Source organism: Anopheles nili, chromosome 3, assembly GCF_943737925.1.
Source record: "Anopheles nili chromosome 3, idAnoNiliSN_F5_01, whole genome shotgun sequence".
In the NCBI taxonomy this organism is placed as follows: domain Eukaryota; kingdom Metazoa; phylum Arthropoda; class Insecta; order Diptera; family Culicidae; genus Anopheles; species Anopheles nili.
The window spans coordinates 12,329,567-12,349,848 of record NC_071292.1 but is presented as its reverse complement, the minus strand read 5'-3'; the positions used below and the strand labels follow the sequence as shown (position 1 = coordinate 12,349,848).

The 20,282-nt window shown below is 46.1% G+C and overlaps 4 protein-coding genes across 4 annotated transcripts; 2 read left to right on the top strand and 2 right to left on the bottom strand.

The window, feature by feature from the left end:
• Positions 1-39: 39 nt before the first annotated feature.
• On the bottom strand, positions 40-4,017 carry LOC128725204 (importin-13). The gene is made up of 8 exons (XM_053818928.1): positions 3,700-4,017; positions 3,150-3,629; positions 1,543-3,087; positions 1,263-1,355; positions 1,064-1,196; positions 835-990; positions 579-750; positions 40-505 (listed from the first exon to the last, which is right to left on the bottom strand). The coding sequence occupies exons 1-8, from the start codon at positions 4,015-4,017 to the stop codon at positions 418-420; spliced, it is 2,985 nt and encodes a 994-aa protein (XP_053674903.1). The 3' UTR covers positions 40-417.
• A 592-nt stretch (positions 4,018-4,609) lies between these two features.
• On the top strand, positions 4,610-5,251 carry LOC128727241 (40S ribosomal protein S15Aa). The gene has a single exon (XM_053821129.1). The coding sequence runs from the start codon at positions 4,676-4,678 to the stop codon at positions 5,066-5,068; it is 393 nt and encodes a 130-aa protein (XP_053677104.1). The 5' UTR covers positions 4,610-4,675; the 3' UTR covers positions 5,069-5,251.
• A 611-nt stretch (positions 5,252-5,862) lies between these two features.
• On the top strand, positions 5,863-7,147 carry LOC128722764 (glycosyltransferase-like domain-containing protein 1-like). The gene is made up of 4 exons (XM_053816443.1): positions 5,863-5,935; positions 5,996-6,482; positions 6,541-6,825; positions 6,898-7,147. The coding sequence occupies exons 1-4, from the start codon at positions 5,863-5,865 to the stop codon at positions 7,145-7,147; spliced, it is 1,095 nt and encodes a 364-aa protein (XP_053672418.1).
• A 7,669-nt stretch (positions 7,148-14,816) lies between these two features.
• LOC128726769 (dynein assembly factor with WDR repeat domains 1) lies at positions 14,817-16,440 on the bottom strand. Its single transcript, XM_053820594.1, has 6 exons — positions 16,401-16,440; positions 16,262-16,334; positions 15,968-16,171; positions 15,775-15,897; positions 15,382-15,699; positions 14,817-15,312 (listed from the first exon to the last, which is right to left on the bottom strand). Exons 1-6 carry the CDS (start codon positions 16,438-16,440, stop codon positions 14,817-14,819), a joined length of 1,254 nt encoding a protein of 417 aa, XP_053676569.1.
• Positions 16,441-20,282: the final 3,842 nt, after the last annotated feature.

Genomic DNA, 20,282 nt, shown 5'->3' with positions numbered 1-20,282 from the left:
GAATAATACACAATGGAGTAAAATAAAATCGCTGTCACTTTATTCGTGTTTCAAGAGAAAAGTGCAAGCCATGTGCACGTAATTTTGAATGGCTTCAAAGATTGGCCATCGATCTCTGTTGGCACGCAAACACGTGGACACACGCAATCGCAGGACTCATTAGTACGAAGAGTCCACGAGCCGGTAAGGATATGCCGGTTGGGAAAGCTAAACGATTTTCCTGTCTGCTGCTTCCCCCGGTTACGTCGGCCATTTCTCTTATATGGAGGAATATTTGTACATACATTTTTCTCCACTACAGGCTAAAAATCACATTGGTTAGATCGAAAGATACTCTCTCTCTCTCTCTCTCTCTCTCTCTCTCTCTCTCTCTCTCTCTCTCGCTCTATATCTCTTCACTTAGCGGCAACTTTATGTTTATTTGCTTTCATATTCAACAATGTTTCGGCAAAGAGCAGCAAACTTTCGCACGTGATCTTGCACGAGACGTTTGTTGACGCGTTCCCTGGTGAGTGGGGGGAAAAAATGATTGTTCAGAAAAACAATACCATCCCTAACCATCTGGCAAACATATTTACCTGATAATTTTGCGCATAAATTGTTCCTTGTCTGCGGCATTCACGTATGCGGTAGGGAAGTTTGGCATTTCCAGCAACTTAATCCACTGGATGAACTCGGTGGGATATCGGAAGTTGAGGGCGAGGAAAATTTCCGCGAAGATCTCCACCTGCGTTCGAAGCGCTGTCCCTCCTGAAATAAAAAACAAATGATCGGTTGCAAAGGTTCGAGCACAATGTTGGAGAGAGAAGAAAACTGCGATATTACGACACTTACCAATGCACAAAAACGTGGATCGAACGATGTTCTCACCCTGCGCCAGGATAACACCCATCATAACCGGGTGATTGACGGATTCCTTCACAAACATCGTGATGAATGCGACGCTCTTCTTCATCGGACCCGTTTCCGGAAGCATCATACATTTTGTGGCTGGAAAAAGGAAGTGTGGTGTTAGTTTTCGAACTACTTCTTTGAGAAATGAAACACATTTAGCAATTCGTACCATAATCCACCAGTTTCATGCAGTCGACTTGCACCTCACTGTAGCAGATCGGAATCTTTTTCGATATTCTCGTGTTGAACGCGTAGAAAGTTTCTATCAGGTCCGCTATCCGCGACAGCTTACCCAGGTTCATCTGGAAGGGCCACAAGTGGTCAGTCAAACACATTCATAGCTCATTCTATGGACAAACCACACAAACCTGCATCTGGTTAAAGTTGTAGTCCATGATTGCGGTAAACAGCTGAACCATGAGCTGCCGGCAGTCCTGATCTTTGTAGAACATGAGTATGAACTGCAAGAATAAGAAACGCCCAATAAATACTGAGAGCCATTCGCCACTTCGTAAAGCCCTCTTAGGTCGCCCACGTGGTTAGATACCACGTGGTAAGTTTATATCGAGATAAAGTTAAAAAACCAAGACCATTAAGCGGTTGTAGGGGGCCGGATAATGAGATTAATAAGTAATCTGCCCCACTTACGTTGCCTGCAATATCCGCCGCGGATACGACGCAGTTGGTGTTGAGAATCGACAGCACCAAACAGCACATCTCCGTGAGCAGGGGTTTAATGTCGTCCATCAGATTCGTCAAAGCCTGTTGCAACGCTTTGCACAACGTATCGATAACCGTTTCATCGTGGATCCACAGAGTGCATAGGTTCTTCAATAAACCCATAGTTTTTTCCAGTATCAGCAGTATGGGTTGCACGGGCCCGACCGGTGAGGACCCGGGAAAGGCGAGCTTTTGGCCACCGGGCGGTGCTACGGTGCCGAGGACTTTTTCCTCTTCATTTTCCGTCGGTTTGCGAATGTTGAGGGAGGAAAACAGCTTCGAAATCATTTCGAGTCGCAACACAACGCGTGCTTTTGTCGATTCGCTAAGATCGTTGTTTTGTACGTGCATTTGCAGTTCTTCGAAGCAGGGAGAAACCATAACGTCTAGGTAGAGGATGATGTTTTCGTACGAAATCACACTAAGTATGTTGCCGACCGTATACATTAGGCGGATCATTTCCGCATTTTTCAGGTGACCTTCCTGTAGCGCCGTCCGGCAGGCGTCTAGCAAGGGTAGTGCGTACGGAATGACTTCCTTTTGACACTCGGACGTGAGATCCTTCAGGCCAAGGGTCGCCTGGGAAGCCTTTGTCGAGTTGAGGCCCTTCACTAGCAGCGTGATGGCGGACGGTAGGTATTTGGGATTGTCTCCGATCCACTCGCTATACGCCCCAACTGTTTCGAGTGCCATTCCGAACAGCCGGTCGTTGTACTTCTCGTACGGTATCTCGTTCAGTACCTTGAGCAGCTTCACGATCTGTTGGTGTTCGGTATATTCGATCTTTTGTGCGATTGAACAGAAGGCGTGAATGGTCGCTTCGAGAAGAGTCCAGCTTTCCGTTGATTGCGGATCATAGCTGAGGTACATGATCGATTCGTCCAGTGCCTCCGACAGCACGTCCAGCATAAGATCATTCAGGACGTCGTGGCAGGACAGAAGGGTATCACCAATGTCCTGCCGGTAACATCGGAACGCTTCCAGGTCGTCATCGTTCCACTTGTGTAGCGAGGATTCGGCCGGTAGTTGCGATTTCCTTACCAATACTTTAACCACGTGTGCATAGACCGGCTTGATTGCCTCCAGGCACCGTTTCTTGTGCTCTCCGTTGTCCATCGAAAGGACCTCTTCCTGCAGCATGTACCAAAACTCCATCGCATACGTACTACACGATTCGTCCACCGGGTAGGTTCCCGGTTTGTCGGTACACTTGATCAGCATGTCGACGGTACGCGTATACACCTTAGCAACTTCGTCCGAATCCGTGACGATGCCGGCAAATATGGCCGAGGAAAAGCACTCGAGCGTCGAGATAAAGAGAGCATAAATCATAAGGGCAAGATTTTCATTCTCATTGTTCTCTTTATATTCGGCATCGAGAATCGGAACGAGTACGTCAAGAAACAGCTTCATGTAGTTTATGATGGTGAATGAGTATTTTGCATTTTGCGTCGCATACGAAGAGATGATGTTCTGTAAATGTATGAAAAGGTTTTTAAACGAGCACTTTGAACGATGAAGAAACATGATCCTACCGCCAACGACTTTAAAGCCGTTTCGGCTAGCTCGTTCTCTTCTGGCATCAAGCAGCCTTCGTCTTTCGGTTCCTTCCAGTAGCAGTAGTGGACGGCCTTTAGTAATGTTTGTATCATGGCTTCACGGTCGTTTAGGTGCACGTTACCATGAGCAACCCAAGTGCCGGTGCATTTGGCAGCATTGATCAATCCGTTCATATCGTGCGGTTCCACTGCGCTATGGTTCAACTTATCGTTCAGGTACGTGACGACGGTTTGCATGACGAATTCTGCATTGCGATTCAGTTCTTCACAAACCACCGGACGGGGAATCTGGGTGCGTATGCTTTTAACTTCCTCCGGAATAACTTCCAGCACGGCCATCAGAATCTCTATCTGGGTGACCTTTGCAAGGTTTGCTAGCTGCTCGTTCAAGAACATATTGGTTACTTCCTCGATGACGGTTGGGTGGCGCAGCATGTGTACGATGAAGAGGCCAAGCTGAAAAACCAGTTTAACGTCAGTGAAATGTTTTATAACGGACATAACTGTGCAGTGTAATAGGACTTACCGATATACATAACCTATTGAGAACGATTTTCGGACCATTACCAAAAACTACGATCGTTTCTAGCAGCTTCTGTTTTAACTCATGGTGCGCTTCCTTGGGCACTTCTGCCCAATCGTTGCGTAGCTTGGAATTGAGCGTGATTGCACCGAAGAACTGTATCTCGGACGATTTGTTCAGCTGCATAAGCTCCCAACAGAAGGACCAAGCTTGCGGGCTGTGCTGCACTTGCTGAAGCCATTTATGCGTTTCCTTTTGCTGTTCTGATCCACCCCGGTAAAATGACAAAACTGCGGCTTCGATCGTTTGAACTTCGTCCATTTTTATATGATTTTCTGTGCCAGTGACGAATCTTGCTGTGCCTTACGTTCAATGCTCTACGGAAGAGTGCTCAACGTGTCGATATATTCCGTGTACAGAGCACCAGGGTATTTTTGTTGATATTCATCTACAGCCCATGATTTTTGCGCTGCATGTAGCAAGTTATGTTGCTTGTTTGCACAACACTGCAGTGTAAAATTGAAATAATTTTACACAGTCGTCACAGGAGCAGAAAAGTTGTGTTGTTTCGGTTTCCTAGCACTGACAGTTTTGTGTGGGTGGATGATGTCAAAAGGCACAAGGATGCTATAGGCATAATCTGTTCAAATAATTTCTAATAGAGTTTTGCTTTTGTTTTCTTTTAACAAAACTAAACATGCAAGTAAAATGACCAGATATCTAAAAAATAGTACAGTTAAAACAATTTCAAAATTATTACAAACTATGCCCTTTTGCAGGTCTAAAAATATCAAAACTATGTGTAATTCGGTCAAATATCTTTGCTATATAAATCTTGTAGATTTTAGCTGTCGCGTGGCTGTCAAGACGAGAAAATTGACGTTCCTCCTTTTCCTCCTTCTTTTGAAAACGAGGCTTGGCCGAAGTACATTGTGCTTGCGCTCGAATTACACGTGAACGTTGTTAATTCATTAAAACAATGGTCCGAATCAGCGTCCTAGCCGATGCGCTGAAGTGCATCAACAACGCGGAGAAGCGCGGCAAGCGCCAGGTCCTGATCCGCCCCAACTCAAAGGTCGTCATCCGTTTCCTGACCGTGATGATGAAGCATGGCTACATCGGTGAGTTCGAGATCGTGGATGACCACCGTAGCGGAAAAGTTGTCGTCAATCTTACTGGCCGTCTGAACAAGGCTGGAATCATCTCGCCCCGGTTCGACACTAAGGTGAACGATCTTGAACGCTGGACCAACAACCTGCTGCCTTCCCGTCAGTTCGGCTACGTCGTGCTCACCACTAGCGGTGGCATTATGGATCACGAAGAAGCCCGTCGGAAGCATCTCGGTGGCAAGATTCTGGGATATTTCTTCTAAGCGTAAGCATGGGGCGGAAAATTGAAGAAAACCTGGTTCATCTTCAGGAAAAATTGTTTTATAAACATACGCATTCTGCACCGATATTTGGAATGTAAACAACCTCACCGGATGATCGGAAAAGCTTAGTTATAAGCGAGAAAATGCGGAAGTAAATAAAAGGAAATGTCCAAAATGAACGTCTATGCATCGTGTTAGAAGTTTAATTATGTTCAGGATATCGAGAAAATTCGAAAAAGCGTCACTGTAATGCTTGCCATTCGGGGCTAATATGTCTGAATCAATCAATGTGATTGCAGCCCTGTGGTCGCCAGTAGATTATATTAATTCACATTTCATACATTTTAGTAAAGTGGGTTGAATCGGTAAGCAATTGCATTAAACATCTCTGACTAAAGGATAAACAATTAAAGCTAACATGAGCAAATGTGTACACATATTTGCACTGTATAGGCACACATAACCTCTAAAATTTCATCGACAGCTGGCTGAAATCAAACTTCGAATACAGAATGATAAACACACCGGTAAATATGACATTCGAGAGGAAAACGGATTTGGATGAAAACAAACGCGAAAGCACACGGTAAAAGCGATTCGAAGGTAATATTGTTGCATTAACCGCTACCGTTCAACAGTTCAAATGGAAATAATGATGAATCAACATTATATTTCACGTAAATACAAGCGCTACTATAGACAGCCAGCGATGTTCGCACGAAATAATATAAAATTATAGCGAACGAAAGTGTAGTGCACGTTTTTCATAAGTGAGATTGATATTTGGCCATCACATGGCGCGCATCCTTTTCCTGGAGCCATTCTATGGTGGATCGCACAAACAATTGATTGATCTTCTGTTGGAAAGTATGGAAACATATTTGTTAAAGTGTGCATTCAGATTAAATGATACATGGTTTATTGCAGATTTCAATGCAGAGGAGTACGATTTATTTACCATTCCTGCGAAAAAATGGCACTGGTGTGCAAGGATGAGTGCTTTGCACTTTGCCGAACGGATTCCTACCGCACATCGATACAACACTCTTTTCTGCAGTTCCGTTCTTAACCTTTCGGAGCTGATTGGAATACGACCAGATTTAGTAAGGTGCCGCAAAGTAATTTACTTTCACGAAAATCAGCTGTGCTATCCGGTGAGGGATGTGAAACAACGGGACGTTCAGTACGGAATCAACCAGATTACAGCATGCATGAGTGCTGATATCGTTCTTTTCAACTCGTGGTACAATTTGCGCTCGTTTTTGGAAAGTATTTCAACATTTTTGAATATCGTGCCAAACATGAGTTTTAAAGCACTGCGCGAGAAAATTGCTCCCAAATGCGACGTGCTGTACTTTCCGATTCTATTTCGGAACATCCCGACGAGATCTATGGAGCAAGAGGCAGCCAAACAGTAGGGCAATTTATTTAACGATCGCTAATGCAAACACTAATGAGGTGCTTTTTTTTAGAAAACCTCTGCACATAATATGGCCTCACCGATGGGAGCATGACAAAAATCCACAACAGCTTGTGGATGCCTTGTTAACTTTGCAAGAGAAAGGCGTAAATTTTCAAGTTTCTATACTGGGTGAACGGTTTGAAACTATCCCGGAATGTTTCCTAAATCTGCAGGACCGATTACAAGGCAAGGTGATCAATTTTGGTCCCCTGTCTAAAGAAGAATATCACAAAACGTTAGTTGACGGAGACGTAGTCCTTTCTACGGCACTGCACGAGTTCTACGGTGTAGCAATGTAGGTCGAAAATCAATATCTAGTTTAAAGTTCATAATAATGCCACTTTTTGTTTCAATTTCTCTTTCTAAGGCTCGAAGCTGTTTACAGTGGATGTGTCCCACTGGCACCGAATCGTCTGGTGTATCCGGAGCTATATCCAAAGGACAAACTGTTTAACACGACAGCGCAGTTAGTTAAACAATTGTACAATTGGTGCCGAAATCAAGCACTTTTCCGAAGACATCGAGATGCATTTTTCAGCGAAATCAAGCTGGATATTTACTCTTCAGAAGAGCTAGTTCCAAAGTTTGTCTCATTGATTCGAAAAGAGTCTACGTAGTCGTAGACAATCGAGTAGATAAAGAAAAACATGCTCATGGAGAATTTGACTGTATGGCACATGCTTTAAATCTATCCGAGCATATGCAAATTTAGCTACTAAATGCAGCTTTCATAAAACTGTAAAAACAATTTGGACTTGTTAGCCGATATAAAGGGATTCATGATTATCCCCAATTATCCCCATTAAACCGTAAGTATTGATTATCCTATCAGAAAGTTTCATACATAACCAGCGGCTATTTCTTACTTTTTTTTGCCTTTTGTTTTCTACAGACGTTTTCGATCCCAGCCTTCATTATTCCAATATAAAGGGACAAATGGAGATGCTGAGGCGAAAAGAAAAAAAACCTTTGCCAGAGAAGTTCAAAAGCCTTAAGAAACAAATAGCACTAGGCTTAAGAAAACATCCCCTTTCTCACTGCCTCAAGCGGCCGGTCTTCGTCCACGTCAAACGAGCCAGCTTCCCAGGGTGCCGACAGTGTTGATATTTGCAATTTGCTTAACGGGGCGAACGGAGAAGATATTCTCTTCGGCACGACCAAACGGAACTCTACCTCCGCCAAAACCTACGGAAACGTGCGAGAACGAGGCCCTTGAATCGAGGCGCTAACATGTCGCATTAAATATCAAGTCGTTGGTCTTAGACCGAAGTGTGCACCGTGCCCCCTTCACTCGTCTTCCGGCCGATCCATCCAGCTGCTGCACGGTGTCAGTGTAAATAAACACAAGAAAACGAAACCACATCGAAAGACCGGACCCCGAACCCGACGGCACTCGGTCCTCTCCCTATGGCGGGTGCGTCAGATTTGTCGGTCACAAAAGTGAAGAAATGTGGCTGCCCTCGGCCTCCCTCGGCACTCCCGTGAGGGCGATTCTCGGACGTGCTTTTACGCTTCAGTGACTCGAGTATAATTCCTGCTCTCGGAGACTTTTACTCCTTTCGTTTGTGGCAACCGGTGGGGTGGCGAGGGCCCTAGTACGGTAGGCATTTGTTTCGTTTGATCGTTTATATTCCTTATCCTTTTCGGATGTTTTTCCCCGTGCCAGTGGCGTGGGGTTAGAGAGGCGAAACAGTTGTTTTTAATCCCGAGCTAGGATGCCTATCCCAGAATGGCGGTTTTTGTTTGATACGTAGGCGATAGAAAGCCGCTCGAAAGCAAAACATTTGATCGTTCCTTTCGTTGGATGGTGAGCGGAATAATTGAAGAAGCAAAAGTGTGAAAATTGTAGATAAGGTTGACTATTTCTTAAACAAATGGCACCATCGTTTGCTGCTATAACTTAAATGCCGTTCAGATAGTTTGTTTAGTTTAGTGAAAGGATTTTTAGTATGTTTTGTTTCATTTATATTACGCTACGATAATTGTTTATTAAGACTTGCGTCCATTGAAACGACCGATGTATGCACGAATGCATCCTTTTAATCTCAGCTCTTCCTGTTAGGAGGCTGGTCAAGCCGTTCTCAGAAACATCCCGCTCCAGCTGACCGAACGCCTTTGCAATGACCATTTTGACTAATCCTAAACGACGTGGCCGTGGGTGGTAGTGTATGTCTTAGCAGAAACAGCCGGGATTGTCCCACGCCAGCCGCCAGGGAAGTGTCGGGTGGTCCTACCAAGAAGCACCAGCAGCGTTTCACAGCGAACATCTAAGAAAGGACGTCTTTCGTCAGTCATAGGGGAGAAGAGGAAGAACCAAAATAAAAAAACCATCTCTCTGAAGTCCGATCAGCTCAACGGAGCGTATCACATAGCGCAACTTTCGAATGAATAAGTTCGAATCAGAATGTCCGGCACGGACAAGGACTCGTTCTGCGGAAACAGACAGTCCCGTGGCGTTGTCCTTAGGGCAGACCGATAGAGCGCATTATGCCCGCTTTGCTCTAATGTGTGTGTGTGTGTGTGTGTGTGTACAAGAGCGGAAAAGCTACGTTAAGGCGCAAAAGAAATGATGCCGGCTCTCAGCCAGGATGGTCAACCGGTGGGCTATCTGACCGTACGCTTGACTGACCCGCAGGAGACGAGCAGCGGGGAAGAAAATCAAAAACAAAACGAAAGCATCATTTGCTTTTCCAGGCGAGATAGGCAGGCCCTTTAGGTGGGTCCTTGCGTGCGCTGGAGCGTTTTCGAGAAAACGGCCAGCAATAGTGAGCGATGGAAAGATGCCGGCGAATGAACGAAGCACATCGAAAGATCGAGTGGCATAAGGCATGGTTCGAGAAGAGTGTGTCTACTCAGCAGCAAATTTCGTTAGTTTCGATGCCGGTTTAGTTTGCACATCAAATGATACAAGTAATTATCATTTATCGCGGAAACTGATAGCGTTTTTTTAGATATAGGCTCACCGTTCCAACTTAGGTTAGAGTTGAAAGGCAGAATTGTTAACGAGACTCCATTAGTATTCAGGTCGCTGTAGTCCCTCCCATGAGTTGAGGTTCATTTTTGCACTTTGGCCATTACAAATATGTCACACACCACCATGAAGAAAAATGCGATGGTAGATCGGCTTATCGGCGCAGCGAGAGATCACCAGCTCGTCTCAAGAGTTAGAGCGAGTAAAATAGCACCCTGGCTCGATATATTCGAGGTACCTCCTCACATGATCGCCTGGTACTACCGATGCCCCCTACGATGTTGAAGCCATGCGAACGCGACGGGGGCTTTTTCGCAAACGCACGATATCCATCGGCAGTGCCGTTATCTGCACACCAGCTCATCACACTTTATCGCGAGTGCTCCAAAACGAGAAGGAAGACAGCTTACTCTCTCATGAACCGACGGACGTGATTGGGTCAATAAATCAATGCCGCACTACGGGACTGCCCCAGATTGAGGGGCCATAATTTAAACTTTGTTGTTTTATTTTGTTTCAATTTGTGTATTGAGATGCTTATGGCCACACAAGCTGGTTATTACATATCACAAAAATCACATATCACAAAAACGCGTTATTCAAATTATCTGGCGGCGCTGAAAAAGCGCCAGATATTAATTTTCGTATCACATATTTTGCTGATGTGCAAAAGTATATTCCCATTGCGTTGGATATCGATATCCCATAGTGCACGCGGATTACCGGCGATCGAGTCAGAAGGAGACGGATCGCGGGCGATCACGTGCCAGAAAGAGCTGCCGATAGTGTTGCGAAACTGGTTGAAGGAAACAGCTAGCAATGCGCCGTTTGCGGCAATACGTTAGAGCGGGAAGGAATATCGGGCAATTTTGGAATGCCCGTGTTACCTGCTGAACGCATGTTCTCCTAGTACTTTATGGTTTCTGGCGGTGCGCAAACTTCGTTTTCGGCGGCGACTGATTTTAGCGATTTTGGGACGTCGACGGAGATGCTGCGAATTCGTGCGCGTTTTTGAAGCGCGCGCGTTTTCTTTGGCCCAGTATAGGGAGTGGTATATCAAATACGCAGAAATATTTCTTTCTAGTCGTTTTATTACACCTTTAGCTTACTTTCGATGGAATATATGAACTGTGATATTATTATTATGCTCGCCAAAGGGCCAGGATACGACGACGGCTTTCCCTGATCCACGAGAGGGAAAATTGATAAATAAAACGGCTAAGCAACCACGTCATTCGGGAAAACGGTTCTCGCGTGCCATGGGGATGAAAAGCCCAGCCAAATGTCTCAGTTTCCCACCCTCCCAGATGTGGATGGTTTGAAGGTGTCCTGACGATCCTCCCGTCCATCCAGAGATCCGTGTGAAGCGAGCCGTGTGAGCCCCAGACAGATGTTTCGCCAACAATCGAGAGAGAGAGAGAGAGAGAGAAAGCGATTGCCAAACTGATCGAAGGATGCCAGCCAGCCAAAAAGGACATGCTCCTTGCTGGCGCGGTTGGCGAATCCCCAACAGCTCCGAGGACACCAGGAGGAGCCAGCGAAAAGAACAAGAAGCCGTAAGAAACGAAATCAAACATGGATTGTTTATTTGCTTTGAGCGAGGTGTACGGTACGCCAAGGATGATGGCGCTTGTGCCGGAGTTTTTGGGACCGGTTCTGCTGCCATTCGTGTAGGCGAGCAATTTGTGTCGCTGGTCTCATCCTTCCTGGCGTGGGATGTGTGCTTTGCAGGATTTATGTGCCCGCGATGGGGTGGGTGTCCTTATCGACGAAAGAATCGATTTCAAGAAACATTCGGCAAACAAACCCATTGCAGGGGGGCAATAAGGCGAACAGATCAAAAGGTCCGATGTCATCGTTGAAGCAAAACACACACACGGGTCGATTATCCTTGAGAGCAATTTATTGTGAAAGACCAGTTGACGTGTACAACTTTCAGCTTTCGTTGGGCTTATAACAGAATTACGTACTATATGAACACCGTCTTTTCACTAAATGCTACCTCTAAAATATACCTATACATCAACGATCGTTATAAATCTGACACTCCTTTTGAACCCTAGCAAATTCTATCTCTTATTACACACGAACAACAGCAAAACGTAACGAAGGAAACAGGAGATACGTTTAAAGATGTAAATTGTAACATTCAACAAACTAACTAACTAACAACGCCTGCATAAATTCTCTTGAAAACGTGTAAACTAACGTACGGTAACGTGAACGTATAATAAATATCGTTTCAAACACTTCTAAACGCGCTTCGTTATCCTTCTGCCAGCAGAGCTGCAACATAATTGCACATGATTTCCGTTTCCGTGTACAACAACAGCTCCACGTTTCACTCAGGCCATCATTACTCGAAAGCTGCACGCCATCTCCCGGATGGCCACTCCGCAGGCTAGTCCAGTATTTTGATGCACTTTTGGCGCAGCAGAATCTGCAAAAAAAAAAAACCAGGATCCATCCAGGATGTGGATTAAGCGCATAGGAGTACAGGGCACAAGGATTGGTGCCTTTTTAAATTTAGCTTTTGCGTGGGATGGACGACGATGAAGAGAGATGGTAACGAAAAAAAAAAACCAACCAACCAAACCGTAAAATGCCAACTAGAAGAGTGAACTACCATTCGCTGGGGGGGACGGGGAGGCGCAGGATATTACCGGGGCAAAGAAGTAATGTTAGGGTGGTTAAGGTTCCAATGCTACTACTGCGGGGACAAAAACGCACAATTTAGAAGCGAAAAGGTCGGTTGACGAGCGCCAGAAACGAAAAAGAGGTCCTTGACGATGGCAGTAGGTCATTTTAGTTTGCATTTTCGTCCGGGGGAAATGGGACCAAACCGTATGCTACGCTTATGTTGCCGCTCCCACGCCCGCGAGTGATCCGTGAATGGGGTGAGATGGGAATGTAGGATGGAAAGGATGTTGCAAATGCAAGGATGCGATTACAATCGATGGCAATACTCACTTTCCGTGGGGTTGTGTGTGTTTGAAATTCGAGTTCTTTCGAGTCGGACAAATGAGCGCGAGATCGATCGCGGTGTTAGGCGCAGTTTATGTGTGGGTGGTTCGATTTGTTTAACATTTTTTTTTGCTTTGTTTTTTTATGCTTTAAAAGTCAGATTTAGTTTATGCGAAAAATTGATTTATATATTTTTTGTTCGGCTAATGCTAATGTTTGTCACCGCTTTTGCCAGCGTGCGGCGGTTTTGCGTAAATTGGTTGTATGAATTGGACCACGTCGACCTGAGGGTTGGGATGGATGGAATAGTACGAGGAATGTTTTAATAACCGTTCGTATGTTTGTAGCTTTTTGTTTCGTGGTTCTAACTGCTTCAGCTATGTGGTTGAAGAAGCGCAAGTACACTAAACTAATGCGATAGGGAGAGAAGAAAGCATGACAAAACAGATGCAGAAAAATGCAGAAGAATGCATAGGTGCACATATATGTAAGCTAACAGCATCCGTTTCTTCAGGGCAGGTGATTTGATTCCTCTTAAGTTAAAATGCGTTCATGACACCTAGAGTTTCGAATGTATTTCGCAATGAAAACAACGCATTTCAATTTGTTAAACCTTTGAACAACAACGACAAAAAAAACCAATTGTTTATTCATTTATCGGTGGTATCTCTCTCTCTTTTTTGTTTGCTTTGAAAAAAACAATCTTTGCCAACACAAAATATGCTAAGGGTCAAATAAAAGGTCTTATCGAAAAACGTTGCTTCCAGCAATTTGTGAACGTGTTTTCATTCCAAAAAAACATTCGAAATCTTTTCTGAGTGAATGTGGTCGATTTGCTGTTTGTAAAAATTAAAACAAAATGTAAAAAAATGTTATACGTAGATGATTTTCATGAAAATATTAAAACAGCTTGCGACCTTGCAAAAAAAAAGATCAAATCCTTGATTTGAAAAAAAAACATTCGTTATGATTCTATTGTTTAATGGGGTTTTCAGTATGATGTATTATTAGTTGAGTTAGTTCTGTTAAACATAGATGGTGAAAATGTTGAACAAGCACTTAAAAACAACACAATCATATGTTATTATGTTAGGTAACACTCACAGTCTACGAGGAATTTTTGTTGCTCTCTTTTAGCGAACAATACATGGGCTCTGGGCTATGCTATTTCTCTACGCGCCTTGTGCAACCTAATCAACGGCATGTACTTTGCACAAGCTCTACGACATCTACTGGTCAGCTATATCTGCAGCAGAAAACTCCCGTTTTACCACCAAATGGGTTGTGAAAATTCGATCCCCTCGCGAGTTTCATTAAATGCACAGCGCCGTTCCGTATTTTCATTAATCAGCTTCTCATGTTTCTAATCACCGCTGGAACGTGTAACGAGCTTTCCACGCGGGAGGATACAAAAAAAAAACACCCCATCCGCCCATTCCATGGCCTGAAGAAGGACCTCTACCACCTATCGGTTCGAGTGAACCACCACCTCCTACATCCAGCGCTGTTCCTGCTGATGCTGCTGTTGCTGTTGCTACTGCTGCAAGAAGTGCTCAGCTTCGCAGTAAAAACTTGGTCCAGTGTTCGGCCTCCCGGTTGCTATATGCCACACTGTACCGCGGCTTCTGCTTCTTGGGTGGGCCCTTTTGACCGCGAGTGGGCGCCGGCGGAAGGTTAGCAGTTGTTACCGAAATTAGTGAGCGAAGAGAACAAGCAATAGAGCAAGTGGGGCGGGAAAATGGCAAAAAAAAAACACTCAACAAACGAACGAACGAAAAGCAAACACCCACAATGGGGGTTAATGGGTAATGGGAGGGATGAAGACACTAAAAATGAGGAGGTTGAAAAAAAAACAAACCCCATGTGGGTTAGAGCGCAAATGAGATGAAATTGAAATGCAAATCAGCTGAGCATCGAAAAATGCATATTCTCTACGACAAGCGAAACGATGGGCGAGTATTTTTATTGCACTTTTTTCAAAACGGCACAGCACCTTTTTGTGACCCCTTCGAAACCAGCTACGGGAGAGGCGCGTTTTCGTGGGGCAGCTAAACAGGATCGCTCTAAAATACAACTACTGGCAACAAGGGGAATGGCAGTGTGTGTGTGTATGTGCCGTGGCTGGGGCTGAGGGTGAGGGACTATTTGCAATCCCCAATACGTTCCCCTGGATGGAATCCTGATGCACGGCGAGCGAGACAATAATGGCTGAGTGTGTTAGTATGGCAGTTACGTACTACGCGATTCTACTGCTGCTACGGGCTAAAGGGCTACAGTTTGAGATGCTTGAAATTGGAAATGACGTTCATACAGTTACATACTTTAAAGGCCTGCCCGGAGAACCAGTCGTATCATCTCCATATCTTACACGTGTTGTCCTTCGACGCGGTGATGATGGCATCCCCGGAGTAGTTGAACGAGCAAGAAAACACCTCACCATCGTGCCCGGTTAGCGTTTGTGTGCAGGTGCCTGTGCCCGAGTTCCAGATGCGAGCCGTTTTGTCCGCGGATGCTGTTAGCAGAAGCCCACCTGGTGGGCTGAATGTCACCTTCGACACCTCGTCCGCGTGACCCGCCATTATGGTGACCAGTTCGAAGTTCCCGGTGACATCCCACACCTTTGCGGTACAATCGGCACTACCCGTGGCCATCCGTGTGCCGGTACAGTTGAACGTGACGTCGAGCACTTCGTCCTTGTGGCTGGCAGTTGCCTGAGCATCATCCAACCGTCGGAGATCCCAAATTTTGGCCGTCCGATCGAGCGAACTTGTCGCGATCAAGTTACACTGGAAGTTCCACACGGCGTTGCTCAGTTCCGCATCGTGTCCACGGATGACGACGACGTGTCTGCGTTTCCAAAGCGAAAAAGGAGAAAAAATGACACATTGCCATGTGACCTGATACATGGATACTTACTCTTTCGATCGCATGTCCCAAACGGTGGCCGTTTCGTCGAATGAAGCCGTCAGCAGAAGGTTCCCGTCCTTGTTGAACCGTGCCGAAACAACCTCGGCCGTGTGGTCCGCAAATAGGTTCACTTCCTGGCCGGTTTCGGAGTGGAAGACACGCGCCGTGTTGTCCATACTGCAGGTAGCCAGCAGCTCGCACTGGTTTGGGTTGAATTCGGCACCGACGATCTCCGCCGTATGGCCCCACAGCGTGGTGACGCAGTTCCCTGAGACGGGGTTCCATATTTTGGCGGTTTTATCGAACGATCCGGTGAGTATTCGATCGCTAGGGGGCAAACAAGGACGAAGGATGAGAAGTTACGTGAACCGCTGGAGCGTAGAAACCCAAGCAAACACGCACCATCGTGGATAGTTGTAAGCCACCGAGAACACCACGTTCTCGTGTCCTTTGAGTACCTTCTCTTCATCACCGCTTTCCACGTTCCATATACGGCAGGTTCGATCGTACGAGCCCGTGATGCATCTAGAAAAAAGGACTCCCAGGAAGCCGATTAGCCACCACCCCAGAAATATTGGAGATGCTTTACGCTTACTTCTTCCCGGATTTGTCGAAGCACACGTTCGTCAGCGGTAAAATGTGCGTTTGCAGCGTTTTGAAGAGGTAAAACTTTGTCTTAACCGGTTCCTTCAGCTTCTTCTGCAGCTTCTCGAGTATTTCCGTGACCTGGGGGAACACTTCTTGCGTAATTAACGGTTCGGTGGAGGCAATTTGCTTCGTTAGCACTTGGAGATCACAGCTTGAAGAGGGAAGGATTGATATTCCAGCGAGCAATTTGATTAGCTGTCAGTTGAATTTGCATGAAATGATCAGCGCTGGCTACACTAACCTTGGGGTAAGATCGAACAAATCTATCATTTTGGTTCCCTCGATGCCTTTCTTCTGGTAGTTAAGGGCAATTCCTGTAGTTTCATTGTGTAAAGTGGGTTAACCATCGCCAAACGTACCCTTCCGTGGCGGTTTCTCACCTGGCGGATAGTAACGTAGGTAGATCTTGATCAGCCTCATCGGAACCGGGGGAGAGTTCTAGTTCGTTCACTGGTTAGCTGGCAAAATTAAGACGACGGAACAAAGCTGGCTCGAGTAACAGAAAAATAACATCCGAACCGAGGGAGAACTGGAACTGAACTGAAAATTTTTTGTCCAGCCCGTTGGATCGATAAGCGCAGCGTATCGATGCAGACCGTCCAAGGTAACGGACGACCTGGTGGAACTCTGAATTTTGGGAAGCACGTGTTTGTTCGCCGTTACCATGGTTACCGATGATGGGTACGGGAAACGTTCCGAGACACTTGTTGCGGTTATTTCGTGGGAATCCGTGACGTGCCGTGAAACGATGGTATGCGAGGTCCTTCGAGCCAAAGGTCACTAGAAACTCTACCAGTGGAGGTTTCGTAGTGCACATTTTGGCACACGTTTGCGGACAAGCGCACATCGCTACCCATTAATCCGTAGTATTATTGAGTAAAGGGCTCGTATTAAACTCGCTATGCATTGCAACAACGGAAGAATGGAATATAATTTATCACCCCTCTCGAGAGTCAGCTGACAGGCAGTTGTTGCCGTTACGTACGTGAAACATTTCGACCACCAGCACATCAAGTAGGCCTTACGCTTCGTTGTATTCCCCTCAACCAGCCTACTAGACCTAGCGTGTCAGTACCTACCACCCACCGGGCACAAAAAAGACGATAAAACCCACGATGTGTTCGATCGAAATTCCCGAGATCGCACAATTCCACATCCGAGGAACCCCCGTTTCGAAGCTGTGTGATTTCAACCACGTGTTGTGTGTTTTGTTTAACACCGTTCAGCGTCGGCTGAAGAAGGATAAGCTCGAAAAAAAAAAACGAGAAACAGGACGTCCTAAAACCCCATTCGTAAGCGCTAGCGCTGTGAGTGCAAGCAGTTCCGGGTGAGTGGGATTAGACGCGCTGCTCGCCAGGGGTCGCCGCGTAGGGTTTTTCCGCGTGACGTGTGGGTGTAGGGGTTCGATCGAAAAGTTACCGGGTTGCATCCCGATTTTCAAGCCGTGTACTGCTTTGTATCCTTTTTTTCTCCTGGGTGTGTACTTCAGTACACCATCCAGCAACTTCGCGAGTCAGCCGAGGTCTAGCACAATGGTGCACTCGAGCCGCTCGGGAAGCTATTTGTAAGAGGGCTTATCTGTGGAAAGCCAATTTTATTTATTTTTCCATCACGTCACGTAGATTTATTGTTTACCGTGGGTGTAGCGAATCGTGTGCGTCGAGTCGAACACCCGTGCTCATCCTGCCGATGGCTGGTCCTGTGTCTGGATCGGGCGCCCTTTTCGTCCTTTGATCCGCGGCAGAGAGGCATTATGACATCATTTCATTGTACGTTGCGCTCGAATGGGGACGCACGGTGTTGTTCCAGATGCGCCGGTTGATGGGCTTCCGTGGGAGTCGCACCAAATGGACCGGACTGGTCGCCGTTTGGCCGCGGGGTTTGGGTTGGACCCATCCGATGTTTACGATGCTGGTGCCGAGTTCTCGAGTCTACCTCGACGATAATTATTCATTCGCCCGGTCCACCTTGACGAGTGTACGGCTGGTTGTGCCTCGGTGTCCTTGCAACGCGACCAGCAGCTCATCCTTCCAGCCACACAAACACACGCTCGAGGTCACGAATATTCACAAAAATGATATAATGGCTGCTCTCCTATGCAGGTTGTAGTTTTTTCGCACCACAACACCCCAACCAACCATCATCTCGAGCATTTTAGACGGGGGTTTTATGCGAGATTTTTTCCTCTAATTTTGTTTGCATATTTTCCCACTCCCTAGGTTCCTAGTTCTTTGTCGGCATTTTTTTTTCTTCCTTCTATCTCGCCCCCTCCCCTACCTGCCAGTTTATTGTTGCCAAAATGCTTGCGCCTCCCTCGGAAGCTTCAAAGTTCCTTCAACCGGGCGCCGGCAGGCTGTTAATTTTATTTAAATTTCATTAGACTTGGCACACAAATAAAATGAGATCATCTAGTCGCTTCCGGGTGCAGCGGGTGCGTTTGCTAGTTGCTCCTGACACGAGAAAAGCGACGCAATCGGGCAGCCCTATTGCACCAGAAACGGGGGCTGGCTCTTGTTTGTGTGAGTTTTGTCTCACTCGAACTGGAATCGTTTTACCAGTTTTATATTAATTCCAACAGCACAATAGCCCAGAGAGAAAGAAACGCTACAAAATCGCGCGGGCACGGTCTGGACGGAGTTTCGTTTGATTTAGTTGCCGCCAGCTGACAACTTTTGCATTCCGCAGCGAAGAAACAGTGTCGCTAATTCGTCAGCACAACTATGCTCAACTCCCTCCCTCGGCGGGCGGATGGGTGCACATATTTCCCGGCCAGCTGGCCGTCGATCTCCGGGAAGCAGCTTAAGCTCTCGTCCTGCAAGCGATGTCCACCCGGCACCGCATCAGCCTGCTGATAAGCCTCCGGGGGGCGTTCATTAGGAGATGGGATGGAACGGAAAAAAGGGAGTATAAAATGAAAACTTGCTCGGTTCGAGGGGCCACAAAAGTTGGATTGGTGGACAAAATGGCATCACACTGGGTAACGGAGTTCGCGCGCAATCCCGGTGCATAAAAATGCATGTGCATACATCACCAGCCAGCGATTTGTGAGCCGCACGGGAACTCGCGACCGGGTTTTGGGGATTTACCCTCCGCTTGGGTCGCTGTATTTGCATCCACCCCGAGGGACAAAATACGAGGAGAAACAAAATGATAATAATAATGGTAAAAAAAGCTCACCATCTCCCGTCGGAATTGTTTTCCACCTTGCGATGGAGCTGCCTGATTTGAATAAGCAAGCAGCGTGATGAAAAATAATGCGCACACACACATTCTGCGCTTGACGTGCGCGACGAGGGCGAAAACACTCACCCCAAAAGAATAAATAAAAGAGGAACAAGATGCCAGTGGGAAAATGTGCACTTATGCAACGCCGTCGGCAAGGATGTATGCTGGTGCATGCATATGCTTGCGTTCATGGTTTTGGGGAGGTGCGATATTAAGCGTGATTTTGATACAAATGAACTTTTGTGAACTTTGTTTGCCTTTCGAAACGCGAGCAAGCTGCACGGGTGGCCTAAAAACCGAAGAACTGCTGGCAACGTTTACGAATAAACCTTCTGAACGAGGTTGGGTAGACTCTTTTTCTAAGAATGGTATACAATTTAATATGCTGTTTAAAGGTGTATCAATTATACGCAATGAAAAGAAATTAGGGAAAATTTGTACGATGAGTTATCAACTTGCGTTAACGGATTTATATTCTTTGATCGTTTGACACTCATGAAAGTTATGACATATATTTTGAGCAAACTTCATTACAAAAACTAACCGAGTCAGCCCGGGATAAGGCTCTCTGCGGCTGTTGGGAGGAAATGCCTTTCAGCTCACAAAAAATTATTCAATCCTCAATACGGCCAGGCCGTTCTTAAATAAATAACAAGATAACATTTTGAGCAAACTAATAAGAGCCTAATATTTTATAGTACAATAGTCCGTTGTACAAATTATGAACCCGTTCACGAGTGAGCACGTTTCCATTCTCTCATGGTGTCGTCTTCCTGAGGCCGCGTTACCGATAGACAAGTTGAGACGATTGCCTGCGTTTAGCGGTGTCCTTGCCCGCTGATTGGCTTATTTGCGTCGGATGCGACCGGACTCGCAATCAAGCACCAGAACTCGCGCTTGTGTGTCTAGCTTAATTGTCAATTTCGTCCGAAGCATGAGACCTGACGTTCGATTCCTCGCAATCACAAGTCCGACGGAACCGGGCAAAAGAAGCCCACTCACCTTCCTTCACTCGGCGTAACCTGATCCAAGTTAAG